The following is a 23968-nucleotide window of genomic DNA, read 5'->3' as shown; positions in this document are numbered from 1 at the left end:
AGGGGTCTTTACATTTAAAAAAAATGGTTATTTAACCCTTATGTTCTGTTTAGAGGCCCTGTAAATGCTTCCAAAAGTACTTCAAATTAGTTAAAGGGATACTTCACTCAAAAATGAAAATTCTGTCATCATTTACTCACCCTCGTGTCATTCCAAACCTGTATGAGTTTCTATCTTTAGTTGAACATAAAAAAAGTATTATGAAGAATGTTGGTAACCGAACAGTTGACGGTAGCCATTGACTTCCATAGTACTTTTTCCATACCATGGAAGTCAATGGCTACCGTCAACTGTTCGGATACCAACATTCTTCAAAATATCTACTTTTTAGTTAATGATGATAGAATTGTAATTTTTGGGGTGAACTGTCCCTTTAAGTACAAGGTTGATACTTTTCCTAAATTTCCAAGAAACTATTGTTAACAAAAATGAACAAAGACTGTCTATTTTGATTATTTTATTGTTTTTTTTGTGTGGTGTGCTTTAATGGGGCTCAAAATGACTCCAAAATGAAGCAAAGTTGCACATTTCTGAAAAATGCTTGGTTGCTTTGTGATACAATAAATATTCAATAACATTTGTCAAATGGATCCTGACTAGGTCAGAGAAAATATTCTTTAATATTCTGAGGAGAATAAGGTTAAAGTTATTTTATTTTTATTTATTTTTAACGACATTCTCAACAAAATATGAGGGTTATATATTTATTATTTATATTTAATAATACACCATTCATACTTTAATTTAAGAAAGCATGTATTTTTTATTAGTCATTTATATTTAATATTAGGTTTGTGGTGTATGACATACTTTGTTCTCTCAATTGCCAGTTGAAAGACGACGGCGATACAACATCAACTACAGGATCAAGGAACTCGGAACGCTGATACCCAATTCAAGTGACCCGTAAGTCAAACTCAAACTCTAAAAGTCTGAGAAAAGAACAAAAAAAAAAAAAAACAATCACTTCAGAGATAGACTCATGAATACAGGGCAAAATGACATTGAAGTAGAGAGAAAATGACAGCACAGTGCTCATTTCTCAAAGAAATACTTACAGAGCGAACAGACCCCCATCTGAATGATGAAAATGAGGTTCAAGGCAAAGTATAGAGCATTTGAACTAAAGTTTAAGCACAACTGAACCCAGAGATGAAGTACAGTGCAGACATGAGGTCCATTGCCCCGGCTTAATTGAACTTTGTATCGAATTTAAATGGAAGACTAGTGCTGTCACCTTGCCATTAACACAAGATAAAGGAGATTATTAGCTGCGATCAGGCCAACATCTTATTCCAAAGAAAGAGACAATTTCACGACACTTTCCTCCTTTTAAAAAGTAATGGTATCGGGAATGACTGCACTTTACTTCGGCTGCCGAAGTCCAATTTTTTTCTACCTCTTTTTGCTCAGGGATTAATTTTACCGTACAAGGAGCCGTAGAATGGTCTTTCTGCAGACGTGCTTAACTATTCCATTAAAATTCCCATTCAAAGGCAAGGTAATGTCCGAGAATGAATAATTGGCCATGTAAATCACAGTTTCTTAGTCCTGGGAAAAAAGGAGACCCTTGTGAGGCTTTTCTCTGTGTATGAAAGTTCTGCTGATGCAAAGGCGGTGTTGAGAAAGGTTATCTTTTACGTTTTTCTGGCAGTGATATGCGCTGGAACAAAGGGACGATCCTCAAGGCCTCGGTGGAATACATTAAGTGGCTGCAGAAAGAGCAGCAGCACGCTCGTGATCTCGGGAGCCGACAGAAGAAACTTGAACAGGCCAACAGAAGACTCCTGCTACGAATCCAGGTAAAGAGACAAAAAGAACAAGAGAACGAGGGGAATATGGCCATGAGAGAGAGTGCCAATGAGATGTAGACATGAGAGACGGCAAGAAAAAGATGGTTGTAGGAGTGAGCGACAAGGAAGAACACTAAAGAGAGGGATGCAACACAAAACAGAGGAATGAAGTGCTGAAAAAAGACTAGCTTCCATTTTTTTTTTAAAAAGCAGAACATAATATCTTTCTAAACTAACAGATGAAAAATGGAGCATTTATCTGAAACAAGAACATCTAAATTGGGCTGACAGAATTTAATTAACCTTAATTTTATATTTTTTTTATAATAAACACACTGAAAAAAAAAAAAAAAAATATATATATATATATATATACAATTTAAGAATATTTTGACCAAAAAATATGATAGTTGCAGCTTAAGCCCAAAACGTCAGATATTATAAATGTATAAAATATGTAAAAAAGTATTTCTAAAGATGCAAATTTTATTTTCACCAGCTAAAATTAGATGCCAAGTAAAACCGACTACAATTAATAAATATGATGTTGAAATGTTGAGCATTTAAGAATACTTTTGCCAAAAACCTTCGCAATGGTGGCAGCTTAAGCCCAAAGGTGTGGGTAAGTTAATAATTATGCGTCACACACTGCTTAGCTGCCCTGTTTTAATGGGAAGCCCTGCTGGCTGGACATTACCTCAGAATATAGCATTGTGCTGCATGAGTTTTTGAAGTTGAATGCATCCCTTCATGTGTTTATGGCACATAAACTCCCTATTGGGGTTGATGAAGGCCTAGAGCAAAAGTAGGAAGAAGGGAAGAGACCAAATTAGAGTGTACTCTTATTATTTTTATGGTCAGTTCATCTTTAACCCACCTGCCTGTGTGTGTTATAATTGGCAGGAATTGGAAATCCAGGCTCGCGCTCATGGTTTGCCCAGTATGGCTGCTTCTATGGGAGCCGCTGAACTTTCATCACACCTCCTAAAGCAACAACAGTTGGTCACACCGGCCCCTCCGAGCACCCAGGCCCCGCCGCAGCCAGGCCAGCCACCCGTCTACCCTCAGGAGGACATGAGCAACCCAGAATACACTCAGCGGGCTCCCTTACCAGCAGCCATGGTTGCGGGGAACGCCGGAGAACAGACCGACGGCTCCAACACCTTCTCCGATCCTCTCTCCCACTTCACTGACTTCTTCTGCAGCACCTTGAAAGAAGAGCACCGGCTGGACGAGATCTTGATGGACGACCCTCTCTCGCCCTTCGGGACTGACCCGCTCCTCTCTGCCGGATCGCCCGCCGTGTCCAAAGGGAGCAGCTGCAGGAGCAGCTTCAGCTCAGAGGAAGCAGACGAGCTCTGACCGTCCGGACGCTGACCTGTAACACTGTGTAACTGATCTCCCAGTTCCGTTGGATTACAAAGACGACGAGAATCTTACTCCAATGTTGAGTCAGACACATTAAAAAAGGGAGATTGACTGATTGATCTACTGACATTGACCTAAAAGACTGTCTATACAGCAATAACACTGGTTACGTATGACCACTGGATCACCAACTTTATATTTCTGAAACTTAATGGCATTGTTGAGACGGACCAGTTTAGAGAGAGATCTTTTTGTGCCTTATCCAAAGCAGGCTAACTTTATTACCACTGAGACCAGAAGCAATAAAGACGTTATCATGCTATAGGCAAAAAAACCCCTAACGCATCTTTCTATATTTCATACATAATGTATTTTTCCAGAAACATACTGGTCATGTATTTATGTTTTAATCCCTGTATTCTTAAACATTTCTTAATCTAACTTGTTACTTTTTATATATAACTCTAGGGGTCTGGGAAAACACAATAAACCCCTTTTTGATAAATTGAACACATTGTCTCACATTTCATTCATATCCCAAGTTTCAGTCGAGGTCCTAACTGTATGAAGCCTACTGTATTATATTTGATATGCAAATCTCTAAATGATCAAAATAATCAACTTTACTAAAAAAGAAAAAAACCTTTTGCACTACATGCCTTTTGTCATCTGATTGATAGTTTATACTTTTTTAGCAAATAAAAGGCCTTAATATAATTCTAAAAACATCCCCCTTCAGGTCACGGTGCACATGTCTTTTTGCCGATATTTATGAAGTAAACGCAACTTTTATATATTGCACTGCATTATATGTTTTGCCCCCACAATAAAAACTACAGAGCTTTGATCATAAAACTAAGCATTTAAATATCATTTTAAGACATTTTTATGCAAATTGCACATTTTACTCCGTTTGGGCCTCTGAATAAAATTCAAGTTGTATTCCTTCTTGAGTATCTCTATAATCATAATATATGAGCCATTATTATATTTCAGATTCTCAAAACATTATGAAAAATAAAATTCCTAACTTGAAATGAAAAATTATTTTGTTTACTCACCCACATGTAGTTCCAAATGCCTGAAAAACACACACACACACACACACACACACACACACACACACACACACACACACAAAAAGACATTTTGAAGAATGTTGGTAACTAAACCATTATGCTGACCAAAAAACAAACACACAAACATTTATTTCTTAATGCGTTTACATTTATTATTTTTTTAAATCTGGCCCCAGATAGCTGACCCCTAACAAGTGATGATAGCCGGGCCTGTCTGAAGTACCGCCCACTGGGAGGCTCCTGACCACTGATGAGGATGACTCTCAAACAACCACTAATTATCCGCTAACAGTCTTCTGAACAACTACTAACACAAAACCCATTCACAGCAGAAGTTTACCACAGAACAGTCATGATCAAAATCACACGAGACTCTGAATCCCAAACGAGTTGATTTCTACTGCATATACAAACACTAACGATCATAAATAGTTAGCAACAACATGTAACACAGCAGTCTCTTATGAGTCAAGTTGATTTAAAGTTTTATTTTGGACTTGCCCAGAATAGGCAGCCTTCTAAAGAAACATTTCATTAGCAGATATTATTTAACCAGAATCGAAAATGAAATAACACATTAATAATACAACAAACACTAGGCATGCTGAAAAAACATGTCAATGCATTTCGGCAGATAGCCCGTGTTCATCAAAGCCAGGCTAAATTAATGTTTGAGAATGTTATTAGCTTATATGTTTCTCTGTAATGAAATCGAAAAAGCTTCGACTTGCATCTCTGCTGCAGACGGAAAATAAAATTGAACTGCCACATCATTATCAAGCTCTGATACTCCCAACTACAAAGTGCTGAGTGATGTTTACGCTTAATTGGCCAGCGCAATTACCCAAAGTAAATATGGATTTTCATTAAATTACAAACATGGACGAGGCCTCATGGAAATCATTTTCATAAGCGCAATTTCCTATTTTCTTTTTCTCAGCCACTTCCAAACCATTTTCCCTCCGCAAATATAGTCCTTTGATTTATTTCAATATGGATAAAGAATTGAAAAAGGAACAAATATTATGTTCAATGCAAAAAAGCAATCATACTATATGCTAGAACGGTCCGCAAGATTAGAAATCGACATTCTTTTGTAGTCAGATGACAAGGTATACTGAAAAATATTTGGTGTAGGATTTACTTTTTTACCACTCTTTTACAAGCTAGTAAATTCATCAAATAATTACAAAGAAACCACAAGTAACATTGAATTACACATTAAATAGTATTTTCATTTAAAATGTACTCCCAATAACCTGTTTGATTTATAACTTTGAGTGTATTTTTTTTTTTTGAATTTTTCTGAAGATAATCTGTGTAAAACAATCTTATGCAAAACTCAAACATAACGCTATGGGCTACAGTGTTTTTTTTTTTATATCGCTACATTGTTTTTACTGGTCCAGATCAAAATAGTCCACGTTCAAATCTCTGATGTTCAATTCTCAAGTCTTTAGTTACAACTCTAGTCCATCCCTCAATGCAACTTTTGCAACAATTTTTTCACCGGTTAAATGGTCTCAGTTACATGCTCCTAAAAATCATTAATTATTTAGGGTAGGGGGTTTGTTCGAATCCCACCACTAATAATTATAGATTCTTTTTGTTTTGTTTTAAATACATGCAAACAGACTCAATACTATAACATAAAAAACCTATCTTCATACATATTAAAAATGCACTTATATTAGACACACAAACAGCAATGTTTTTTATGCAGCAGAAACTATACTAGACTAAATCCTCTATTTTCAATCATCTTCAGCCATTGGTCAATTGATTTAGATTTCTTAGAAAAACTGCAACTGACATGGGACATCAATGTAGAATCCCAGAAAACGTAGCCTTGTTGTTACTGTACCTGAATTTGTTGCCACTGTCCTGTGTGTCACCAGCAGATGGTGGTAATAGACTGGGATGCTCATGTGTGCAGTCTGATCTCACACAGGACGACAATATGACAAAACACCCTCTGGACTGTGCCTTTTGCTATCTGTGAATCTTGTAAACAAAAGAAAATGGGAGATATTAGGGGGGAAAAATACAAAACCAACAACAACATTTGTTACTTGAAATAAACTGAAAATAAATATTTGTTAACTGAAATAAATATACAAAAACTTATTTTATATCAGCTAGTTGCCAAGGCATTTCAAATTTTTATTAAGTTCCATCAACCTGTACTGTAAAATAAATAAAACTGAAATAAAATGAATACAAATAACAACATAATATAGAAAATATAAAAATAACATATTCAAAATATTAAGAAAAAACTGTCATTGTTTCTTTACTTAAAGGGATCCTAGGATGCCCATTTTCCACAAGTTGAAATGATTCTTTAGGGTCTTAATGAAAAGTCTGTAACATAGTTTGGTTAAAATTTCTCAATGGTAGTGTAAAAAACACCTTTTCTACCCTGTCAAAAACAGCATGCAGATTTGTAGCATTTTCCTTTAAATGTTAATGAGCTCTGCTGACCCCGCCCCTCTCTTCCGAGCCGCTCTCAGAGAGACTGTTTACTTTAGCTGCATTCATCGTGAAACTTGCTAATTAGCACATTATTAGGAAAGGCGATTTGCAAAGATTCGTTAAAAAAAACCTTACACTCACTTCTTCTGTAGGTGAAGATCAAAAATGATTCGCGCGAACATAGACGCATTTATGTAGATCGGGGCGCATTCCCTTCAAAAACAAACATAATCCACTGCGTCTTCAGCGGCTCAGATGTCGGGAGTAAACAACGACTGCTTTGTTCATTATTACATCCAACAACAGAACACCTCAATCGCTTAGGAGTCATTCTTGTCTACATCTGCTCCGGCGGTGAAACAATGGCAGACTGATGACAGTCACTCAGGGCGGAGCTAAGGTAAGACGCCAGTCCAGTCTGTGCTGAAACGCTACTGTCAATCAAACTATTGTGGGAGGGGCCTGTCTGTGTGACGTCACACAGACAGGCATCTGAGACCGGCTGGATTTGAGAAAGGGGTAAAGATTTTAGTAGATTCACAAAAAACCACTGGGTGGATTTTTTATCATTTTAGGGTGGTTGTGAACACACACTGCCAACACACATTTCAGTTCAAACAACTTGTAAAAGTGCATGTAGCATCCTATGACCCCTTTAAAAAATAACACTGATTGTAATAAATTAAATAAAGTGACTTATAAACTTAAAAATATCAATTTATAGAGCAACTTGTGCTCACAAAATCTGCAGAGATACCACTTAAAATAACTTTAAACATTGACAAGCCATGTATTATAAATGCTGCATGTCTTAGAAAAATGTAAACGTTCATGCTACACACTATTACATGTAATAGAATTCATTAGAATAGAATATTCAAATATTATCCTAATCAAATAATTAATAAGAACAAAGCGTGTTTAATTGTGACCGATCAGGGATGTCAGCAGGACTGCAAGGCTCCTACTGATACGAGGTGATCATAACGTCCCCAGGTGACCAGACTCTGCCACATCACTACACAGCCTTCCCATAATCCTCTGGGGCCGAGCCTCCATTTTTGTGTTTATAGGACCACACCCAGCAGTATTTCACAAACTCCCACATCACTGGCCAGAGAGCGCCGAATTAACCACATAGCACAAAGAGATGAAAAGCCTCCAGCTGGGGCAGTGCTATAAAACCCCTGAATGTGATTTCCAGAGATCGAATGAATTGAACCAGATGCCAAAACATAACTTCAAACAAATTGACTTCCAATTATTTAGACTCACACTTCCAGATGTGCCGCAGATGCAGACGGGGAGAGCAAAGGTATCTCAGGCCTGCGCTGCGCTTTATCCCACAATAAAGATGGGGTACGTTGGAGTGTGTTTTAAATCACTGGGATCAGGGCAGGATGTTGAGACGGCCGGTGCGGATGTGGAGACGAGAGAGTGTCATTAGGACAAAGTGAACTCACAGAGTTCCAGACAACCAGAGAGAAAGCGAGCGAGAGAGAGAGAGAGCGAGAGAGCGAGAGAGAGAGGGAGAGAGAGAGAGAGAGAGAGAGAGAGAGAGGTCGGGAGATAAATTCGCAGATTGCACTGCACACACACACAAACATGTTGTCAATGCTGCCCTGCGACTTTTTTTAATAAAATGGCCTAGATACTAGATTGCTACATAGAGAGAGAGAGAGAGAGAGAGAGAGAGAGAGAGAGAGAGAGAGAGAGAGAGAGAGAGAGAGAGAGAGAGAGAGAGAGAGAGAGTGTGTTTTGGAGGTGCTGGAGAACAGTCATCTAGCAAAGACATTTCTTTAATGCTAATTTGCCTCCTGCCAAACCTTCATTCTGGAAATGAAATCAAAGGGAATCAGAGGGAAATTCTCTGCTCTGGTTTTCTAATGCATATACATGAGTGCATATTAATTCACAGGTTTACTTACATTTACTAGCACATGTGTGACGTAAATGCAGTGAAACACTAACTTACACATGTTCATTTTGCAAATATACCATAATGAATCTATTCTGAAACCACCATAAATAGCAACATTCAACCAATACATGGTTGCCAGTGGCTGATGTAGATACGGATATCTGGAAAGCAGGGCCGCTACAAACCAACTATAAAATGTAAACATTAAATGTATATACACACTTGTAGATACAGTGGGGCAAAAAAGTATTTAGTCAGCCACCAATTGTGCAAGTTCTCCCACTTAAAAAGATGAGAGAGGCCTGTAATTTTCATCATAGGTATACCTCAACTATGAGAGAAAAAAGGAGAAAAAAAAATCCAGAAAATCACATTGTAGGATTTTTAAAGAATTTATTTGCAAATTATGGTGGAAAATAAGTATTTGGTCAATAACAAAATTTCATCTCAATACTTTGTTATATACACTTTGTTGGCAATGACAGAGGTCAAACATTTTCTGTAAGTCTTCACAAGGTTTTCACACACAGTTGCTGGATACGGTGTACTTATATAGTAATATGTGAAAAAGGGAATAGATAGATAGAGAGATTTTATGTCATTGTAATTATCATCATGATATATACTAATTACTATTTAATAATGATTTATACACACACTTTATATATAAAAAGTTGTATGTGAAATAACATTAACAAATAAACATGATTAAAATGATTAAATAATTTTTTTTTTACATTTTCTGCTAAAATCCTTGTTATTATCATAATCACACTAATCATTATTTAAAAGTTGTATGTGAAAACATTAGAACATTAACAAACACGATTAAAACGATTTACATGTTATAATCCTTGTCAATCTTAATCATACTAATCATTATTTAAAAAGTTGCATGCAGTAAACAATAATGAAAAATAATAATTATTATTATTTTTAATATTATTATGATGAAATAAATAATGGTATAAAATTAGATAACTTTGTGTGTGGGTGTCCTAAATATTAAATACTAAAATTAAATGAAATAAATAATGGTATAAAAAAACTATGTGGCATTGTGATTAAAAAAGTGATTAACTTAATATAAATTTGTAGAAATGTATAGTAACTTATACTCACAAAATCTGATGTGACGGCAGAAGCTACAGAATGTATGATTTGATGATGTTGATGATTTCGGGATTTGCACTGTTCGGCTGAGACTCTAAAAAAAGGTAAAATATCAGCTAATTATCCATTAATGGGCTGTTATAGTGGTCACTGGTAAACAGTTGAAAAAATATGACTATTAATGTACAGCTTGTTTAATAGACCTTCAAAATAACCCACATCTTACGCTGACTGATACCTGTCCAAGCGCTGTCAGATATCCAGTGGCCCTGTGGAAGCCCTGTATATTTTCTTTATGCTTAATATCTATAATTGACCGGTGCAAAGTGCAAAGCATTCATTCCATAATAAGCAGTAACAGTGTCTTTGGGGAGGCCGAGCTGGGAATTCTGAAAAGGTCCAGAGGGGCTCTTTAACTCGAGACCCTGTACCGGACTATGCTAATACGCCAGCGGTCCATCAGTCTCTCCTCATAACCTCTGATAATCTGAATGACCTTGGTGGGGCTACGGGTGGCACCTGTGATTGATTTGTAATTCAAAATGAGAGCGACAGTTCTGGCGGCGAGGGCCGCGTAACCGAAGTCCTCTCCTTCCTAAACACTGCAGGGAAATCAAGAAAATAACATAAGCGGGAGTGAGATATTAATCCTAGATACACTGCCGTATGAGGTGTGGGAGAGTGTGTGAGTGTGTGTGTGTGTTCATACAGTGGTGTTGGGTTTCAGATGCTCGTTATCACGCCGGGATAATTGGCGCTGTGTGGGTCGGCCCGTTTGACCAGGACTTTGTGCATTATTCATCTCCAGGCTTGCAGAGGGCCGTCGTCACGCCCTTTAGAGAGAGCCTTATTTATTATTAATGGATAATTGTTTATTATCATACAGTGGTGTTGGGTTTCAGATGCTCGTTATCACACCGGGATAATTGGCGCTGTGTGGGTCGGCCCGTTTGACCAGGACTTTGTGCATTATTCATCTCCAGGCTTGCAGAGGGCCGTCGTCACGCCCTTTAGAGAGAGCCTTATTTATTATTAATGGATAATTGTTTATTAAATGCAGAGGCTTGACCCTATTATGCCTATTACAGCCTGAGCAGTATACACTCGCCGTTTGACCTACTCGAAAGATGTGATATGGGGCCTACAGCTGCGGGACAGGAGGGAGGTATGGGACGACATGCTGATGAAGAGGATGATAGGGAATGAGGAAGAAAGCAGAATAACAGGTGCAGGGTCAAAAGGGAGTCAGGGTTACATATTTATAACTGAGTTAATGCTGATTTCGAGGGTCATGTGCTTAACTCCGAAAGGCAGCCAGGTTGGGATATCAGTTTTCAGCCTAAACACTCAATTATAAAATGTATGTTTTTAAAAAAAGTATCTATTCATATCTTAACATTTGGACATTTACAATGAAAAACTGGTATCACAATACAAGTCTTTTTATATACAAATAAATATAAAAATGATATTTAAAAATGATATTCTCAAAAAAGTCAAAACATTAATACTACAATAACAGAATACAATACAAATATTAAATACAATATTAATAAATATTAAAAATGTCATTTAAACGATGTTATTCTCACAAAATAGTGAAAACATTAATAATAAAATATAATAAAAAATATGAATATTGAATGCTATAATACAAAAACTAATATTATTTATTATATATAAATTGCATATTATTATTATAAATAATAAATAATATTAAATACAATAATAATAAAATATATAACTATCATTTTATATATTTATAAAATTATTAAAAGATTATTATTACATAATACTAAACCAATAATACAATAGTATAACAATTATTATTACATTGTACAAAAGTCCCTTCAATAAATGTAATAAGTGACTTGTTTTACTTTCAATGTCTTTCTGCATAGGTGTGGTCATGGGTAAAGGTTGTCGTATTTTTCTTGGATAGTAACTAAGTTATTATAACTGTAAAAAGTTATAAATTAATGATATGTTTTAATTGTTCTTTGTATGGGTCACTTTAATTCCCTTCAGCTATAATTGTTTCATCCTAATTAACGGAAATGTCACTTAAAATGGTTGTTGTATGTATCAGGAGACCGGATCTGTTTAGTGTGTGTGATATTTGAACACACTATTCAGGGAGCACCAGCCACTAGAGGCCAGTGTTGGAGCAGAGTTAGCTCGACTGAACACAGCCCATAACATTTCAAAACAACTCGTGCTGCCACACACAACCTCACTGATTGTTTTAATTCAACACCGATTAAAGCTGCACCATAAGCAATCACTAAAAGCTTAAAATAATTCTTACAAACAAGAACATGCGTATTTGGCTCTCAGGAAAATTACTGATATCCCAGGAGGAATTTGATGGAACTACTCGAGAGCACATGAAAAAAAAAACCCATTTTATTCTTATCAGTATAAATAGAATAAAAAGGCAGTTACGCAGAGAACACATTTTCCATTTGCCTTTTAGTCAGCAAACATACTCTTACAATTTATACAAATCTGCGACAGTGTACGTTCAGTAAAATATCTGCCAAGGACTTCAATAACACCCAGGAGTGTGACAGAAATTAAACAGCCTTATTAGAATTTACACGTGTTGAAGAAAACATGAGAGACTGTGTGGGAGAAAGCACATATGGATCCAGAGAGAAATTGGAGCACAAGTGTTTAATTGTGCTCAAGCGTGGAGGGCGAGAGCATTGCTTTACTTTTTGTCTTTCGGTGCAACGAACAACAGATTTACTCGACCTGAATTGTGATGTGCCATTAGCAGATCCACATATTGCATGATAAAAATCAATTCAAGCTCGCATTTGGTAAAGAGGACTCAAATATTGTAGAAGGTGTTACAATCAGAAGGTGGGATATTATTTCTTTCCTTCTGTTGTGCTGGAAGGTGATTATCATGAAGTGTGAGGTGGAGGGTTACAGATTACACTTCTGAGGAGCGTTGCGATTCAAACACCCTCAAATTTTAGCCTGATAAAAGGAGGATGAATAAGAACTGTAATTGTAAGGATAACAATCCAAACAAATCCAGTTGAAATGCAATTATAGTTCAAATATTTTTTTGTAAATAATAATAATATTCTACACACAGTTAAACATTCTCTCTGAATGAAAAATTTAAATGTAGGCTTTCTCCAACTCTATATACATACAGACAATATCAATAATAATAATAATAATATCTACAGGCCATTAAAATCTCTCTATATAAAAATCCATTAAAAAAATACAGGTAGTTATTCTCCAACTCTGTATACATATACAAAATAATAATACGAAAAAGAAGTAAAAACGAATTCTAATTTAATATTTTAGACTATTTTTGTTTTAATAATAATAATAACAATAAGCGAAATACTATAAGATTAGTTGTATGACACCTAAATGATTTTCTATTTCTCATATTCCAATATACTTTCAGTGTAGAAGTGCTTTAGTAAATCTCTCAAATCCTTATCCTTTATGAATGTCTTCAAAAGGAGCACTTGATAGCTCAAATTTTAGCCTGATAAAAGGTGGATGAATAAGAACTGTAATTGTAAGGATAACAATCCAAACAAATCCAGTTGAAATGCAATTATAGTTCAAATATTTTTTTGTAAATAATAATAATATTCTACACACAGTTAAACATTCTCTCTGAATGAAAAATTAAAATGTAGGATTTCTCCAACTCTATATACATACAGACAATATCAATAATAAATATAGCTGCAAGCAGCAATTACCGGGGTTCAAGCAGTTAAGGCATTTAAGCACATAAGGAAAAAGATTTTGTTAACATGGCTGTAACCCCTTAAATCAATGATTAAAAATAGTATTTTGGGCGCCACCTATTGGCCGATTGGGGTGAGTCTTTGTCAGAATGTCCCCTCAGGGAGCTCTACCTTCTGGACAAGTTTCATCTCTCTACGCCTTACGGTTTGTTCTGCACGATCAGTTTTAGCGGAGAAAAATAATAATAATAATAATAATAATAAAAAAAATCCTAACAATTACAATAGGGTTTCAGCACTTCGTGCTTGAACCCCTAATAATAATAATATCTACAGGCCATTAAAATCTCTCTATATAAAAATCCATTAAAAAAATACAGGTAGTTATTCTCCAACTCTGTATACATATACAAAATAATAATACGAAAAAGAAGTAAAAACGAATTCTAATTTAATATTTTAGACTATTTTTGTTTTAATAATAATAATAACAATAAGCGAAATACTATAAGATTAGTTGTATGACACCTAAATGATTTTCTATTTCTCATATTCCAATATACTTTCAGTGTAGAAGTGCTTTAGTAAATCTCTCAAATCCTTATCCTTTATGAATGTCTTCAAAAGGAGCACTTGATAGCTGTGTGAAGCAGCTCTGTGTAACTGTTACAGTAAGCAGCTTCAGTAAATAACAGCAGCGCATCTAATACGATGTGTTGTGGATTAGCCCGGCTCAACCAGAGGCGCGCTACGAGACAAACGCAACAGCCGTCCCGCAAAACGCTGCATGCAGGATCCTTCTGAAATAAAGAACAAATGAGAGATAATTATGGCCGAAGGAGCAGAGGTGGGGGGTTGGTTACACTCGCATGCAAATGCTGCTTTGTTGCTCGCCGAGCATCCTAATACCCTGAGAGTCAAATACCTTCCTTTTTTTCCGCATTATGGAATTTGTCATGTTCAGTTGGAGCTGTCATATTCAAAACTGTGTGCGCTAATGTGTGTAATCTGCTTTGCAACACATCAATTATGATGGATATTCCTCTAGCGGAGGTTTTTCTCTTTTTTCTTCCTTGCGTTCCTCTCGGTAATCACTCCACACTTATTAGGAAGCCTGTTTGGTAAATAATGATCTCCACTGAAGGATGCTAAACGCAAGAGTGGGATTGACGGAGTGTGAGTGAGTAGAGAAGTAAACGTTGCAGGAGGGAACGGGTGTTTATACATATCAGTGCCTCTATTTATTTGCACATGAAAATTTGTGTGTATGTTTGTGTGTGTATACCAAAATTTGAATGCCCAAACCTTTATCTAACAGTAACTATTTTTTACCAGGGAACTGTGCTGTATTGCTGTACATGTACACCTACCCAGAATGCCTTGCTCAAATGTCCACCCACCCTACAATTGAGCAGTGCTGCTTTTGTATTGGTATTTTTTTTTCTTCTCACAATTCAACACTCCTTCACAATTTAGAGTTGCAAGACTGTCTAGTTAATGTACCATTTAAATGAAATGTACACATATAAGTGAAATGCACATGCCAAAGAAACTAGCTGAACAAAACGTCAGGATAAAATGAAAAAAAAAATGTATATAATACATTTATATCAGGGTTTTTATAGTTATACGATACTAAAATTAAAACCATCATTTTTTTTTTGTTTGAAATAACTTATATATATAATTAAAAATAAACACTTTTTATTTCAGCTCTCAATTTAATTTAGTTTAAATTGACATACTAATAGAACTAAACTGAGGAAAAAAACATCTATCTATCTAATCACTTTTAAATAACATTTAATAATAACATTATTTTTATGGATTAAAAAAGAAATAATAATAAAAAAAAGATTTTCAAAATGCTTACTCAAAAAAAAGTATACCACACACAAAAAATTCACCTAATATATCAATGTCTCTTACCTGCATACCACCCCAAAAATGACAGACTGCTCACCGGAGAGAAAGAAAAGAGGAAAAAAAGATTGTGTGAGTGAGAGAGAGTGTATGAGTCTGAGTGAGAAAGAGAGAGAGAGTCGTAATACCTCCATCAGCCTTCAGTGCAGAGGTGATAAAAGTGAGCTCTTAAAAGCAGCGTGGCCTCTTTCACCACACAACAGAGGCCTGTTTGTTCACCGATACACCTGACACTGTGACTCCTCACAAATAAACACGCTTCAGTGAGGCCTCACCTCTCGCTCTGACTCGCTTCTGCCTGCAAAGCTCCGTGAAGGGATGAAGAGAGGCTGCAGTCGCCGCTGGGAGCCGCAGCCAATCGCATGTGAGACGCCGCACACCTCAGCACAAACGTGATGTGATGATGGAAATCTGCCCACCGCCAGATTCTTGTACAGATGAAGAGAGCTGAAAAAATGGGTAGACGTCAAAAACACATTAAATGCATGCATTATTAAAAAAAGAAATTAAATTCAAATCAAGAATGAATTAAATGTCATTATTTTTCTGCTTTCTCAAACTCTTCTGTTACCTCGTCTATAAAGTAATAATACATCCAATCAATTAAAACACAATTAGCATTAAAACAAGACATAGATACAACAAGATATAGCGTTCGTAATTTTATTTTATTTAAAACAATTTTTGGGATATGTACCATGGTTTAAGTTCTCAAGTCTTTTTATAGTGATCTTTTTTTATTAACATTAACATCAACATCAAGATTGAAGTTATTAAATTACATGAATGTATAAGAGTTCTGTGACTGGCCACCATTTATTTTAAGTTTCCTTAATCTTTCTGCCTTCATTTTAAATGGTCCTGCTGTGTGACAAATGCATTTTTTTTAAAAGTACAAATATTCCATGTAGTTTCTTAATTAATATGAGGTCATAAAGTGACATGAATTATAATTGTATAATAATTAGCATAATGCAGTTTAAAATGGTTTTAGAAGATCTAGAATGTCCCACAACACTCTCAGAAAAAAGTTTTTTTTAATAAAAGAAAACCACATATGTGACCCTGGACCACAAAACCAGTCTTAAGTCGCTGGGGTATAGTAGTAGCAATACCCAAAAAAACATAGTATGGGTCAAAATTATAGATTTTTCTTTTATGCCAAAAATCATTAGGATATTAAGTAAAGATCATGATCCATGAAGATATTTTGTAAATTTCCCACTGTAAATATATCAAAACTTAATTTTTGTTTAGTAATATGCATTGCTAAGAACTTCATTTGAACAAATTTAAAGGCGATTTTCTCAATATTTAATTTTTTTTTGCCCCCCTCAGATTCCAGATTTTCAAATAGTTGTATCTCGGCCAAATATTGTCCTATCCTAACAAACCATACGTCAATGGAAAGCTTATTTATTCAGCTTTCAGATGATGTATACATCTCAATTTAAAAAAAATTACCCTTATGACTGGTTTTGTGGTCCAGGGTCACATATGACAGAACAGAAAAAACATTGTGACAGTAGATTATCTTTAAATGGCTGTTCTGTATTTGGGCTTGTATAAATGAGGCTCTCCATCTCCTTCCCTCACTTGGCACTGTAACCTGGATCAGTCCTGGCAGTGTAAAGCAACTGAATGATGGATATCTGAAACTCTAGAGTTCTGAACTGATCACAGTCAGATAGGATAGTTATTAAAAAACAGGCTCACAGGAATGACTGTGGTGAATGAAGAAGTCCAAGAAGACTGGCACGTCTTCATTTCTTTCAGATCCGTAACTTGAGGAGAAGAATTTAAAATTGATTTAATGTGCAGCACATACTGTGGCTCCAATAACTATTTGTAAACGTAAGGCACACCTACAAAGGTCTGAAAATCATTGTGTAACTTTAGAAAAAAAGAAATCCAATGTAATTTATTTAACCCTTACGTTGTGTTCTGATCATTTTGACCCGCAGAAGATTTTCTTTTCTCCCTAAAATACTATTTAACATTATGGCATTAGAATAAAGCCTACGGACCTTACATACACACAAAATATAACACATATTCGCCGCAGACAGCACGCCATAACTGAGATGCCTAAAACAGCTTCAGAAGATGTAAACCCAGCACTTTTTGGACTTTTTTTGGGATCTAATGCCCAACAGTGTTTTGAAACTGGACCTCTCAGACCAAACGGTTTAATCAGAAAAGTGTTTTACTTCAACTCAAGCAATATGTTCCTTCTCCTACAACAACCTGCTAAACTAAATATAGCATGTGGCCTGTGGTGTCCGTGCCTCATAATTCAGTCTGGATCGCTCTAGCAGACAAACACAGAAATGTTATTTTCACACGTTCCTTATCACCCATCCGTGTTGCAGGATTTAGCGCTAAACTAACACCCGCAGGTCAGGTGGCTTCGCTCAGTAAACAGCTCGTATGTTAAGAAAGATGTTATGCTACTGTCAGAGTGGCCACACCAGGTGGAGCCGCCAAAGTCACTCTTGTTTTGATATAAACCAACTGCCGAGCACCGATACCTGTTTAGTTTGAGGAAATCAGCCAGAGCAAACAAATACATCTCGGGCCCTACTAACACTGCCGCATCTGACAACCATTAACCATGTATCAATGGATAGTAAATAAACGGAGATCCAGGCATGATCCTTCATTAGTGATGGAGGGGCCCTGGAATGTTAACGGAAAGATGCACACCTGCACTAAGGGGCCACAGTCACTCCACTACAGTAGACTTCAGCCGATCATCTGAAACACTGGAAACAAACAGCTGAATTTCATTATTTCACACTAAACTGAATGCATTCTGTAACAGGGGCCACTGACTCTCATGTAAATGATTTCATTATACACTAAAATTTAGATTAAAAAAAAATAATCATTACTCCAGTTTTCAGTCACATGATCCTTCAGAAATCAGTCTAATATGCTGATTTGGTGCTCAACAAATATTTAATAATATCAGTGTTGAAAACAGTTTCACTGCTTTTTTCAGCTTTCATCTTTCACTTGGATGTTATAAGTTGCACTGAGTAAATACAGCTGGATAAAATAAAAACTGTCCTCTTCAGGTTGCAAAGCAACACAATTTGATTATTTTAAAGCCTGTAGTCCAAATGGTGCATTATAATGCACTAAAGTTTGATCAACAGTAACAGGAATCATTGCAACATGCATTGTGAGAGGACTGCCAAACTTTCACTGCCAGAATAAAATAACAATTATGAGTCAATAACATCCCCTTTTTGAATACAACAGACCAGATGAGTGCATCAGGACTCATTTAACAAAAACATGCCCTAGATTTGATTTCCACTCAGTTCAGCACAGTTCTTTGCTGATGAGAAATTTGCTGCGTTAAGCGATTCCAGAGTGCCAGGGCGACTGAAGCATGCTCAAAACACAAGGAGGTCTCCTGGGAATGCTAAATTGTTACAAAGCAAGGAAAGGCTTTTGCATTGATGGCTGAAAAGTGAAAGGCGCACATATTGGTAACAAGGCCCTCCAGAGCAAGCGTCTACATCAACACAAAGCTAGAGAGAGCAGAAAAGAGCGAGACAGACACGAAGGCGAGAAAAGGTGGCTCTGCGCTTGTTTCAATTGGCACACCTGCTTTGAAAAACTTGGCTCAAATAGAGAGGTCTAAAAGTTAATTACATACCCTCAGTATGGCCAAGAGAAATGTTGCTAACTTACGTAACCTGATAATAATTTCAATTTTGCTGACAGTTATAAACTCATCAAGTTGCAGCCTAGGGCTTGCACGATGTGCACAAAGAACGCCTGTGTCTTCAAATTCAGTCCCACGACTAATTCACTACCACTCTTGACTGTCTAAATTAGCGTCTTAAATCATAGTACGAAATATTTCCTAGTTAATAAAGAGCGTTCACAATGCACATAGCTGTGCACGCTTGCTTTAGTGTTTGTGTTGCAAAACGTGCTGAAAACAGCATTAAACTTAACACGTAATCGCATTTAGCACCAATTTTGTTTCCATGGCGCACAGAAACATGAGGCACAAACACACACAAGGGAAAACGTGAACGTCTGTTGTTTGGATGCCAGTGACACTGACACAATATCATTTGTCCAACTTTTCTCACTGTAACTTGTCAACCACTGGCAGCAGTTGCGTAGTATGTGATCTTATATGTTTATTTAAATTTGCATATATATACAAAACGAAGCACTGCATGTCTAGGGATGTTGAAAAAGGTGGTTTATTTGTGCCAGTAGTCTCATGAAATCATGCAATGTGGTAAAAATATACAATGGGGAAAAAAAATCATGGAAAAATAGGGCAAAATGTACTGTATTAATAAGAAAGTTTTTTCCGTATTGATTTTTTACAGGTGTTTTGCCTGTATTTTGAATTTCATTGTGTTGTGTTTTAGGGTTAACGGAAATGTCTGTAAAATTAATGGATAATGTCCTGACAGAAAATTACTCTTTTTTTACAGTTTACTTCACCCCAAAATCAAAAGAAAGAAAAAAGGAAAATTTTTTTTCGAGGATCATAAAGATATCTGGCTTTGTGGCATTGTTTTATTGATAACTAAGCACATTTAAAAATAATAATAATAATACAAAATAACGGCATTGATACAAAAGGTTTTAATTGTGTAGTGAGAAAAAAATATTTACAATTATTTATTTAAAGTGTAAAGAATTATTTAAAATCATAATAAAATGTAACAAAAACATAAAAAATACTTTAGTAACAGTAGAAAGTGTTTTAGTTATGAGAATCTAATAAGAATCACCATTATTGGAATAAAATAAAATAAATTAATTTAAAAAAGGCTGGAAAAAAAGGCTAGACAAATTGATTATAACACAAATTTTTTTTAAATAAATAAATAAAATAATAAAATATAAAATAAAATAAAGGTGATCTGGATTTGTTTTCATTTTAATAAGCTTTATCCAATAAGACCATGACAAACACATTTCACCATCTCTGCCAAGGAAAACAGGGGAAGCAGTAGAACAGTTTTTTTCTTTCTCTAACCCTCTGTCTCAAGGTGCTTTTTTTTTTGCGTGGGTGTCCGACTCAGGAGAGTTCATTTGTCCTCTCCGCAGAACAAAGGCTTTCAATCACACTACACAGCACCACCCACAGCATCCTGCTTTCCACTGCCGCTTATTAATATTAATCACAGTCAGAAAAGAAAAAAATAAATAACTTGCTTTAGTGCTACATTTGTAAATGTTAATATAAAAACAAATTAACTACAGAAATTTGTGATTGACCAATCAGAATCAAGTATTCCAGAGCACCATGTGATAATTACACACATAATCACTCAAAGCTCCAGCCCTGGTACAGACATTAAAGTGTGATTTAATAAGGGACTCTGAGAATCCTCCATAACTGTTACACATGGGATTTTATCTCAACTACAACTTCTCAGATTTCATTGCATCATATCTGAGCTGAAGGACACAGCAGAATGGAACAACAACCGAAAAACAGTCACAGCCAATCAGAAACAACATACTGCCACAGCCAACCGAGCGCACTTCCAAAATCATCTGAGCAAACTCACCACAACCTGCTAAAACACAGCAGAAACATTGTGGCATATAATGGCAAAGCCTTAAATAAAGGGGTCGTTGCTTAAGAGAGTCAAACGCAGAAAACCCTGTGACCATGTCAGTCAAACCCTCCCTCATTACATCAAACCCATCATGCTCCAGTGCTGACCCTAACATTGAATCTGTACACACATGCCATTAGTCACAGACAGACAGCCAGTGTGTGTGTGTCTGTAGATTTCTTTTGGACTGAGAGGACAGCTGAAGGTCACGTAGACGTTGAGGCAATCACCCTAATGAAAACAAACGAGGCAGAGTCTGCTCGCTTTCTCCGTAATCAAACACACCAGCCGAAGAGAGAAAGAGAGCGAGAGATAAAGAGAGATCTAAAGGGTCAGTACCTCAGCATTGTTCGTTAATGTACTGTTTCCAGTTTAGGTCCACTCGAGGGGAGATTTAAAGGCACATGGAAACAAAAGGGGCTGAGAGAATAACTCCAGCACAAGCACAGAGGCTGGAGACTTTACAAGCACAGTTGATTTACAATCTCATCTTTAAATAAAGTTATGAGAATCTAATAAGAATCACCATTATTGGAATAAAATAAAATAAATTAATTTAAAAAAGGCTGGAAAAAAAGGCTGGACAAATTGATTATAACACAAAAAAAATTTAAATAAATAAATAAAATAATAAAATATAAAATAAAATAAAGGTGATCTGGATTTGTTTTCATTTTAATAAGCTTTATCCAATAAGACCATGACAAACACATTTCACCATCTCTGCCAAGGAAAACAGGGGAAGCAGTAGAACAGTTTTTTTCTTTCTCTAACCCTCTGTCTCAAGGTGCTTTTTTTTTTTGCGTGGGTGTCCGACTCAGGAGAGTTCATTTGTCCTCTCCGCAGAACAAAGGCTTTCAATCACACTACACAGCACCACCCACAGCATCCTGCTTTCCACTGCCGCTTATTAATATTAATCACAGTCAGAAAAGAAAAAAATAAATAACTTGCTTTAGTGCTACATTTGTAAATGTTAATATAAAAACAAATTAACTACAGAAGTTTGTGATTGACCAATCAGAATCAAGTATTCCAGAGCACCATGTGATAATTACACACATAATCACTCAAAGCTCCAGCCCTGGTACAGACATTAAAGTGTGATTTAATAAGGGACTCTGAGAATCCTCCATAACTGTTACACATGGGATTTTATCTCAACTACAACTTCTCAGATTTCATTGCATCATATCTGAGCTGAAGGACACAGCAGAATGGAACAACAACCGAAAAACAGTCACAGCCAATCAGAAACAACATACTGCCACAGCCAACCGAGCGCACTTCCAAAATCATCTGAGCAAACTCACCACAACCTGCTAAAACACAGCAGAAACATTGTGGCATATAATGGCAAAGCCTTAAATAAAGGGGTCGTTGCTTAAGAGAGTCAAACGCAGAAAACCCTGTGACCATGTCAGTCAAACCCTCCCTCATTACATCAAACCCATCATGCTCCAGTGCTGACCCTAACATTGAATCTGTACACACATGCCATTAGTCACAGACAGACAGCCAGTGTGTGTGTGTCTGTAGATTTCTTTTGGACTGAGAGGACAGCTGAAGGTCACGTAGACGTTGAGGCAATCACCCTAATGAAAACAAACGAGGGAGAGTCTGCTCGCTTTCTCCGTAATCAAAACACATCAGCCAAAGAGATAAAGAGAAAGATCTAAAGGGTCAGTACCTCAGCATTGTTCGTTAATGTACTGTTTCCAGTTTAGGTCCACTCGAGGGGAGATTTAAAGGCACATGGAAACAAAAGGGGCTGAGAGAATAACTCCAGCACAAGCACAGAGGCTGGAGACTTTACAAGCACAGTTGATTTACAATCTCATCTTTAAATAAGAGAGAATGATGCACAAACACACATGAACAAGTGGAGTTAAAGACGTTTGGGTAAAAAACAACGGTGATAGTGTGGCTATCTGTGGGATCTAATACTAATATGAGTTTTGTGGGGTTTAGTCTGTTAGCTTTCATGCTAACATACACACACACACACACACACACACACACACACACACACACACACAAATACTCCTAAAATGTGACTAAACTGTTAACTTTAGCAAATATACACAAAATCTACAGTCTTTATAAAATATCGATGACTTATCCTGCACTACAAAGAGTTTTGTCCAATCAAAAGCTTTCAAGAATAAGACTGCAAAATAGTTTAACTTATAATATTGTATTATAAAAAATAAGTTGTTTTGTATAAGACTATAGGAGTATGTTTTACAATAATACACAGTATTTACAGCCTTGTGTTTACATTCTATTCAGTTTTTCTACTTGAGAAATTTACTATAAATTTCTGAGCCCACACCAACATTTTTTAAATATATGTATATAAATATAAATAAAAATATGTGCGTGTGTGTGTATCAGGCACGGATTAACGCACAGGCTTGTCTAGGCTGCAGCCTAGGGTCCCCCACGTGTGCAGGGGCCTCGGATTGGCCAGACTATATATTTTAATTCATTTAAATTTACTTCAGCGCGAAAAAAGACCCTCGATTGGTCCATAAGAAACATTAAACGAGGATTCGTTGCAGAACGTCTGACAAAATTATTGTCTTGTGCACGCTCAGCATCGCTGAGAGTTTGCGCGATTGTTAAATCGAAACCGAAAGTGAAACACGCACACGCATTCAAAAAACTATTTTAATACCCCGCGTTTTGAAACTGACTCCCTTATGCGCGCAAATTAGGCTACATAACATATCTAGGCAGTTATTAGTATGTAGGCTATAATAGGTCGTGTTGTCTATAGCTCATGCTTTGAAAAAATTTGGTCTCTATTTACACTGAATATTGAGAGAGTAGCCTACTTTGATGATGGCTGCACTTATTGTTTGCATTTAACATGACTAAGAAAGAACTGTGTTGTTTATTTTTTGTTATTCATACTGTTTTTATTTCTATGTTCAATTTGTGAAAA

The 23968-nt window shown here is 36.1% G+C and overlaps 1 protein-coding gene and 1 long non-coding RNA gene across 5 annotated transcripts in view; one reads left to right on the top strand and one right to left on the bottom strand.

Annotated features, from left to right (window-relative positions):
• Nucleotides 1-3666, top strand: part of LOC107580185 (transcription factor EC-like) — a 48367-nt gene extending 44701 nt beyond the window's left edge. For all 4 annotated transcript variants that reach the window (XM_016265923.1, XM_016265941.1, XM_016265935.1 and 1 more), the window contains 3 exons: nucleotides 831-906; nucleotides 1655-1802; nucleotides 2697-3666. In XM_016265923.1, the coding sequence (XP_016121409.1) occupies nucleotides 831-906; nucleotides 1655-1802; nucleotides 2697-3155 (683 nt within the window). In that variant the 3' untranslated portion in view covers nucleotides 3156-3666. The remainder of the gene's footprint in view (nucleotides 1-830; nucleotides 907-1654; nucleotides 1803-2696) is intronic.
• Nucleotides 3667-6113: 2447 nt separating this feature from the next.
• LOC107581289 (uncharacterized) lies at nucleotides 6114-15636 on the bottom strand. Its single transcript, XR_001608823.1, has 3 exons — nucleotides 15535-15636; nucleotides 15413-15438; nucleotides 6114-6244 (listed from the first exon to the last, which is right to left on the bottom strand). It is a non-coding gene; the product is annotated as an uncharacterized lncRNA (long non-coding RNA).
• Nucleotides 15637-23968: the final 8332 nt, after the last annotated feature.

Source organism: Sinocyclocheilus grahami, unplaced genomic scaffold (assembly GCF_001515645.1).
Source record: "Sinocyclocheilus grahami isolate Dianchi unplaced genomic scaffold, SAMN03320097.WGS_v1.1 scaffold33.1, whole genome shotgun sequence".
Classification (NCBI taxonomy): Eukaryota; Metazoa; Chordata; class Actinopteri; order Cypriniformes; family Cyprinidae; genus Sinocyclocheilus; species Sinocyclocheilus grahami.
This window is presented reverse-complemented; position numbering and strand designations above follow the sequence as displayed.